Consider the following 9,133-nt stretch of genomic DNA (forward strand, 5'->3'; position numbering starts at 1 on the left):
AAAATGTCAAAGACTGAATATATTCAAATTAAATTAAAAAAGCTCTATAATAGCAGTATTATAATAATCAATATAATAATTTTTCTGTAAAATAAGCTTTCAAAAACTATCACAATTATTGTAAATTGTGAACATCATCAGTCAGCATTCTGAAGATAGTATATAAGAAAGAGATCATATTCACATCTAATATACACAAGATGACAGTCATTCATCAAAAGCTTGAATAATCAGAAGGTATTTGAGAAACTGCACTTGAAATGAAAGAAAGTTATAATGAAACTTAAACAATATTATAGAGACAAGAGTATTAATGTTAGAGCCACTAAATTCACTAAAAAGAGTCATAAATAGATTGTCTACTGCATAAGCAAGTTGTATTTAATGAATCTTGCTATATTCATTGATAAATTAATTTAATATCCTGGATAAAATAATTTTCACATTAAGGTTGCGGTTCAAATTGAGGTGGCGGACCCTCGTATGCGAGGGTCTGACCGGAGGTTGATTATGAAATCAACCACTAGGGCCTGGTTAGTTAAGGGACAACAAGTCTTATTCAGCCAAGAATTCGTGTAAGTTGTGGGGCCATTGGCCCTAAGAAGGCCTCGAGTGTTATTCAAGAGCAGAACAGCAAACAAGACGATGTTGACCAGCCATCAGAGCCAACTATTGGTAACGGAAATGGTGCTGGAAGAACTTGGGAGACAGAATGTCCAGTGTGTGTTCCTGTATCAACAACAAATATAGGTCTAAGGGGCTTCCTGTAACATGGATTTCTGTGAACCAGACTCCGGACATGTACGAGTATGTGAAGGTGTTCTTTCGAATAAACAAAATCCAAAAACTGGATCAGATAAATCATGACATGGCTTATCTAAAATATAGAAATTTTTATGAATGGATTGGTCTAGCACCGGAACGTGCTCCATTCTCACCGTACTCCTAATGATGGGTTTAGGGGTCTGTTTCCGAAGAGTCAACATGTATAGTTTCCAGCACAATATGAACTGGTGGTAACTGCTATTGAACAAAAAAGACCAATGAAAACTAAAAGTGAACAGAGAGGGAAGAGCGGCTCTGAGATAATTAGGGAAGCTCAACAGGCATAGGATGAACTCTTAGCAAGACCAAATCCAGGCACTCAGAATGGGGCCCTTCGAATATCGGGTGGATGGGACAGTGTAAAAGCAAAGGAAAACGGATAGGCAGTTCAAATGAATCCTGATTTACATCAGAATAACAACAGATAGAGTATTGATGTTGAAGTAAATGTTATGAGAAATTGACACCATCCACCATCAAATATTGCAGATGATGTGAAGGTAGATGTTGAAGTGCTGAAGTGATGAACTTGCATCAATAACACCTTTTTCAGCTTCAGTTTATCCCGATTTGTCCATATTCAAACCTTGACCATAGGAATGCAATGATTCATAAATCAATACACCCACCATCAATGAACATAATATCAATCTTCTGATGCGTGTCTGATTGAAGCCGTCATTAATCACGATGACTTTCAAACCAGTGGAAATTTTTTATTAAACATAATACACTACAGGTTTGTTAAAGAGCAGATTAGGAGTAGATCATATGAATATTAATTATTGTATCCCGATCATTTTCTCTCTTCATTTTGTCCGAGGGAGGCTCCTAAGCATATTAAACTGGATTAAACGCTATTTGCTTTTCCGATATCCCAAAATCTAAAATAAGTGTTGGCGGAAAACGGGTAAAACAGGGGCAAAATAGTAAGGTAATAATTAATAACTGATAAAATCATTTCCAGAATGTACGTACATACACATACAACGCAACTTCCCCATATTTATACTACCGCAACAAAATTCAATCGAAAATTGTAGAGTTAAGACCTACTTACTGCTCACAAGCATCTCCGATCCAGGCGGACAGGGTCTCTCTCAATAACCAGACGGCTCATCTCCCTTCGAGAACATCCCCTCGTCCAAGTTCTTCCCACACTCCTCATGCCAATGGATCGGTGTGAATTTATCCGCAATCTTCTTGAACGCTTCAAGTGTGCAGAACGTGTCGTTTCCAGGTAGGTGGTTGCGTGGATTCGCTGCGCAGCCGGGAATGCGCACGGGTCGGTCATTGTACCGGAGGCGCACATAGTGTTTCTGCAAAGGGGAGGAGGGGAGATCGGATACTGCAGCGCGTACATTTTCGGAAACCTGTGTTACCTCGCGCGATGACGATTTGCTGCCGAAAAAGTTCGACATGAAACTGGAGGGATTCTTTTTCTGGGATAGGTTGTCTGTGTCTGGGATGTTCAGCTCCTCGAGGATATGGCCTGGTTTTGTAGCGTAGGGACCTCTGACAGCTTTGAAGAGCTCAATTGAAATGGATGATGTATAAGGGGGCCACTTTTCATCGTCAAATGCGCCTAAGCTATTCAAGATTGCGGCGATGGTGGTATCGTGGCAGCCGCTTATGGCAAATTTGACTGCAGTCTTGGATTCACTTCCATTTGTGGTTGGGTGCCAGCCACCATGGACGGAGGTATGGACCATGCGATCAACCACATCTCCAATAAGTGCACCGATACCTAGTTTGCGGTATTCGTTGCTCTCCTTGTATCCGGCAAACCATTCGTCCGTGGCGATCCTATCGGCTAATTCGCGGGCCTTTGGGTCGTAGAATTCGGAGGGGAGGCGGGTTCCCGGGCCGTGTGCTAGGGATGAATTGATGGTGTCCAGAATACCAGATAGGCGAGGCCGGGAATCAACTGCGATTCGGGGAGAATTCGAAGGCATCCATTTAGACCACAAGGAATTCAGGTATTCCATTTCTTCAGACTCGTTCCCTAATATTAACCAAAGTCCCCAAAGGAAGGAGATGCGTTAGTTATCAATCAATCCATCTAAAATAAAAAGTCTTGTGAACATTTTGAGTGCTTTGAGCACGTATGACTTGGCGCGAATGTACATTTATTTGCTGCCCGTTGGGCAAAAAGGCGTGCCAGCTGCCTGAAACGGTGGCAATTGCTTTCGTTAGGATACAGGGTTTCTTCTGCGGGTGACCGGACCACTATGGTAGGGGGAGGGAAGTTTGCGGTTCGAGAGTCGGGAGGGTACATTCCCCAAAAGGTTTGCTGCAACGACTCGAGAGCTCTGGGTATCGGGGTCGTGCGAAGGTACATGTCATCGGTGTTCGGCCTGACTTTCGGCATGAATCCTAGCTGGTCGACATACAGATATCGTAATCGCTGGCCCAGAGCGTAAGTGGACCGGCGCCCTTTATCCGTCAATTCTCCTGGAAAACTAATTTTCGCAATATGAGTGAATGGGCTCTCCCTTCCAAAACTAGCATTGAGAATTCCGCGTATAATTAGAAGGCCATGACTTGCCAAATGCCTTCAATTTCTCCCTCTGGGCCTACGGCCACCACCGCCTGGTCCTTTCCTCCAAATCTCTCCATCTTTCTCCGCCATTTGAATTCACTCCAGCCGGATAGATCCTCGCTTGACGCAGCGATTTGTGTGAGCCTTCTTGCGGCATGGCAATATGGCCAGTCTAGTCGAGATATATCAGCATATGAACTGGACCCGGGCGCCAGTGAAATCGTAAGAGGTGGGTGACGTTACATGAAGCCAGGCCGGTCTACCTCTCAATTAGCTAAGGGAATAAGATGAAGACAGCGGGATTGTTTTATTCCTAGAGTTGCAGGCGTACATTTTGAAAGCGAGAAGAGACGGGAGTTCGTTCACCTAGAATGCGGGATTAGAATGGGAATGAACGGGAGCAGAACAATCGAGGTAGCTTGAAGGAATTACCGTGACGGAGAAACTATCAAATATCCGGGTAGAAAAGATTAGCATGGAGTATATAAATATATATGTGCATATCTGTTTAACCAAACTGACTCACCACCTGGACCAATTGCAGCTGCAGGCCCTCTGGATAGAGCTTTTGAAGCTCTTCTTTGGAATAGGGTTCACGGGGGACGAGAGAGGTCATTTGCGGGGACCAAGTAGCAAGCCGCGAAGAGGAGCACTACAAAAGGTTTCAGAGCCTAGGTAATGGGCGGAGTGTGACTTTGTTCTTTGTTTGCTGGTATAATGGATGAATGATGTTGGGGATCTCGAGGTTAAGCCTTGAGATTAGGGATATCAAAGATGGGATGCAGAAGTTGATATCAGATATCAGATTGATGACGTGAGAGACGAAGTCACATCGATGTTTAGTAAAATCCACAATCATTCTGCAGTTGAGTTCACAGCAAATGACCAGCTGGGTATTTTTCCACACATGTTTATGTTTGAATATCTCTTTTTCCTGTTGGTAAATATTGACAACATATTTGTCATAGATTTACATGATATTATGTGATTTACAAGATTAATACAAGGACAATTAAAGGACAACAAAAGCATATAGATTTAATTTAAGATGATGTCTGGTCTGATGGCCGCACCTTTCTAATGAACCAGTGTAAATTCCTAACCTTTTTAACTCAATGTGAAATATTTATGCAAAAAGTTATTGAAGAGTTAAAAATTACCATTTCTTCTGTTAAAGCTATATAACTTGTAAAGGGCTATGCCCTAACCCCCATGATATTCAGGCTCCGCTCGCACGATCGAAGCAGCGCTAGTTATCGAGGCGGCGCCTCCACCATATTCTTATAAACTCCTAACTACCGAAGCTCCGCCCTCACGTCTCTACCACTGAGGCAGTGCCTCAATCATCCTCATATAAAGCCTCTTTCTACTGAAGCTCTGCTCTTTATAAAGGAAGTCTGATCTCTACATGATCTGTCTTTCTTTTTCCTTCCTTAATAATTTCTTCTTGTTTTTAGTGTGTAGTTATTTAGCTGTTTTCAGCAACTAACTAGTTAATGTAATCAATCACCTAACAGATCATATCACCTAACGGATCCACCTTTCATCCAAATCATTCATGCTCATTCAAAAATTCAGTATGTCAACTCACTATAGAGGGCTTCTAATTAAAGGAAGTCAAGCTTTTATTAACTAGTTATAAAAGGCTATGCCCTAACCCTCTGATACTCAGACTCCGCCTTCGTACGTGCGACCGAGGCCTTCGGCGCTATCAGAGCAGCCCTATCAATCAGCGCCTCCACCACCAAGGCCTCCATACACCACACTATCAAGCAGTGTCGCCTTTGTACATATGACTGAGGCCTTCAGTGCTATCAGAGCAGCCCTATCAAGCAGTGCCTCCACCACTGAGGCCTTTGTACAAATACCTCCACTCTACACTACTGAGGCGGCACCTCTAAACTGAGGCAACATCTCAGTCATTCTCATGTAAAAGTCTCTTAATACTAAAGTTTTTTCTAGAAAAGCAGTCTGTGATGAATAGTCAGAACGTAGCAGGCATAAGATAGTAGTATTCATAATGACTAGCTAATTTATATGATCACTATAATAATGACTATCAACTTAAGAAAAAGAAGAGAAAAAACAATGAAAAAAGAATGGAACATTCTAGAAGTAAAAAAGCAAACTTTGCAGTAAAAATTGAGACTGAAACTTAGAAAGTAACTTAAAAAACTATATTCTGATTATACATTAAAAGAAAAATTAAAGAATCATGTTTTGATAAATGAATAAAAATCTGAGACAAAGAAAACAAAAGTACTTAATATACAAGATATGGAATGAAATCAAAGTAAAAGTCTTTATTAACAAAATGTAATAGAAAATATTTTCTTCTATAATACAATTGAAACTTAAACATAACTACTATAAATCATATATAAAAAGATTTAAAAACTCTTTAAACTCTAATAAATGTGATTTCTATAACATAGTTAAAAATTCATATTATATATTAATAAACTACTCATTAAATAATAAAATAAAAAAGAAATTAAAAAAATATATTAAATTAATCAGTTGAATATAATTTTTCTCTTTAATATTAAAATAGAAAAAATATTTTTAATTAAGTTTACATAAAAAATAAAAATTATTTTTAGAGAATAAATTTAAATTTCAAATAAAATTAAAATTTGATCTATATAAATTAAAAATATTAAATTTAAAATATTATTTTATTTTTAAATATAATATATATTACTTTCTTTAAATTTTATTTTGTATTAATTTTAATTATTTTTTTGTTATATTAATTTATTTTTATTTTCTACTTATTCATTTCATATTTTATTTTTAGTTTAGTATTTTTATTACAGGTATTTAATTATAAAAATGAAGTAAAATTTTTATTTTATTATTATTCTGATTTTAATTGAGTTATAATATAATATTAAACTTTTTTTTCTTAAAAAACTTTAAAAATTAAGTAATAGATCTATATATTTTTATTTATATTTATATAAACTTCTCAATGATTGTAAATATGCTGAATATTCAAATATATATCTATATCTATATTCATATTCATATTTATATTTATATCTATATAAACTTTTCAGTAATTATAATTATATTAAGTATTTAAAATATTTATTAATTTTTTATTCTTTTTTTTATCTTTATTATAAAAGTTTTTTTTACTATTCTTTATCAGAAATTTAAAAATATTATTCAAAAGCTTTATTATTAAAATTAACAACTCTGAATAAATTTCAATTTCAATTTCAATCTCATTCATAGCTATTACTGTCAGATTTTAAATAAGTTCTTAATAGTATATATCACTAAGTTGAATATATTTTCTATACTAAGATTAAATTCTTTAAAAATATTTTATTTTTGTTAAAATCTTAGTATATCAATTCAAATTTATCTAGTTTAACATTTAAGTCTTTTTTTAATTTACAAGAATTTTCTATATATTATTTAGTAATTAACTTCTAGTTTTTTCTATTTATTTTTATCACATACTTCTCAGTTAATCACATTAAGCGTCTGACTCACTTAGCTTGCTTTGATCACTTAGCTCACTTCAATAGTTTTACTTATTTTGATCACTTTATTTATTATAATATTATTAGATTCAACTTAAGACTTTCAATTTTTTAAATAATTTTTCACTATATATTCTGCCACTTTTATCCTCTTAATAAGAGAAATTTTATCAAAAAAACTATTGTATATATTGTGAATCTTATGATTATTGAATTAAAAACTATTTTTTTTATTTATATTCTTCTAAACTCTATATCTATCAAATCATCAAATGAATTTTATTCTCTAGACAAGAATCTGATAACAAATTCAATGATAGTAAAATATAAAAGAAAATTTATAAGAATCTGATAAATGATGATCAAAATGATTAGTTTACTAATAAGTTTAATTGATTTTTTTTTTCTTTTACTTTTTTCTTACTTGTAATACAGCTATTTAAGAGTAAATTTTTTTTATAATCAGAAAATAATATTTTAATATAGCTAATAATATATAAATTAAAATTAATTTACTTTGTTATATTTTAAAAATTAAATTATTATAATTTTTAATTATTCTTACTTTAAAAATTAATTTATTTCAATTCTGAATTATATTTACTCTAAAAATTAATTTATTTTAATTTTTAATCATTTTTATATATTTAGCTACTCATTAATTTCATAATTTAATTCTCAATTTATTTTTCTCATTATAGCTATTTAATTATATAAATAAATTGAAGTTATTATTTTATTATTATCTTATTTTAATTTAGTAATGATATTTGATAAAAGATTAAATAAAAATTAAAACTATAAATTTATCTTTTATTAGAAGTTTATTAAATACTATATTATTTTAAAATAAAACTTTATAATTATATAATTTAAATACTATTTATTAAATAAATTAATAAAATAATTAAATTTTTATATAATTATATAAATATTATAATTATTGATTAAATATATTTTAAATAAATAAATAAATAATAATAATAATAATAATAATAATAAATTTATAATAATTTAATAAATAAAAATTAAAATAATTAATTTATTAGCAAATTTGATAAATTTTTATTTATTTATTTATTTTTATATTTGATATAACTGCTTAAAAGTAAATATTATTTTAAATCAAAAAATAATATTATAATAAAATTATTTATATATAAATTAAAATTATTCTTTTTTAATTTTTAACTATCTTTTCATATTTAGTTACTAATATATTTTATATTTTAATTTTCAGTTTATTATTCTTATAATAGCTGTTTATTATATAGATAAGTTGAAGCTTTTATTTTATTATCATTTTAACTCTAGTAGAGTTATAATAACAGTAAAAATTATAAATAAATAAATATTTTTTAATTTAAAAATTATAAATAAATAACTATAATAATAATAATTAATATATAAAATAAATTTTATTTTTATATATTTAATATAACTACGATAAAAAAATAAATATAAATATAAATATAAATATTAAATTTAATAACTATAAAAGATCTAATTAGAAAAAAAATTTAGAATTTTATTATTTTATTTATTATATCTGTTAAATAAATAATTATTTTAATTTATAAATTTTTATCATTTAAATTTAAATTATATTAATAATATTTTTAATATTATAGTAATTATAATAATTTTAAATATATAAAAATATTATATTCTTAATCTATTATAAATTAATTATAAAATAATAATATTGTAATCTATTAATTTAAATAATTTATTTATTTAAAAATAATATTATTTATTACAGTGTAATTATTTATATATAAATTAAAATTAATCCACTTTATTTTATTCTGAAGATTAATTTATTTTAATTTTAATTATTTTTACTATAAAGATTGATTTATTATATTTTTTAATTTTTTTTACTTTAAAGATTAATTTGATCTAATTTTTAATTAATCTATATAGTTAGTTGCTCATTCATTTTATATTTTAATTATTAATTTAGTATTTTATTGCAGCTATTTAATTAAATAAATAAATTAAAACTATTTATTTTATTATTATTATAATTTTAGTTAAATTGTAATATAATTATACATAATTATATTTATTTTTATAAAATAATATAAAGTTAAAAATTAAAATAAAAAATAAAAAAAGATATATATATAATATTAAAAAATAATTCTTATAACTTTATTAAAATAAATATATTATTGAAAAAAATTTAAATATTTTAAAAAAAAATAAATCCATTAAAAAAAATAAAAGATAAAATTATAAATATAAAATTTTATTATAATATTAA

The 9,133-nt window shown here is 29.9% G+C and overlaps 1 protein-coding gene across 1 annotated transcript; it reads right to left on the bottom strand.

Moving 5' to 3' along the window:
- Nucleotides 1-1,925: 1,925 nt before the first annotated feature.
- PAAG_08535 (hypothetical protein) lies at nucleotides 1,926-3,983 on the bottom strand (the record flags this gene model as incomplete). Its single annotated transcript, XM_015846542.1, has 6 exons — nucleotides 1,926-2,830; nucleotides 2,953-3,329; nucleotides 3,406-3,539; nucleotides 3,611-3,626; nucleotides 3,699-3,733; nucleotides 3,894-3,983. 6 exons carry the CDS (start codon nucleotides 3,981-3,983, stop codon nucleotides 1,926-1,928), a joined length of 1,557 nt encoding a protein of 518 aa, XP_015701206.1.
- Between the last annotated feature and the right edge of the window lie 5,150 nt (nucleotides 3,984-9,133).

Source organism: Paracoccidioides lutzii (genome assembly GCF_000150705.2).
Source record: "Paracoccidioides lutzii Pb01 unplaced genomic scaffold supercont2.37, whole genome shotgun sequence".
Lineage (NCBI taxonomy): Eukaryota > Fungi > Ascomycota > Eurotiomycetes > Onygenales > Ajellomycetaceae > Paracoccidioides > Paracoccidioides lutzii.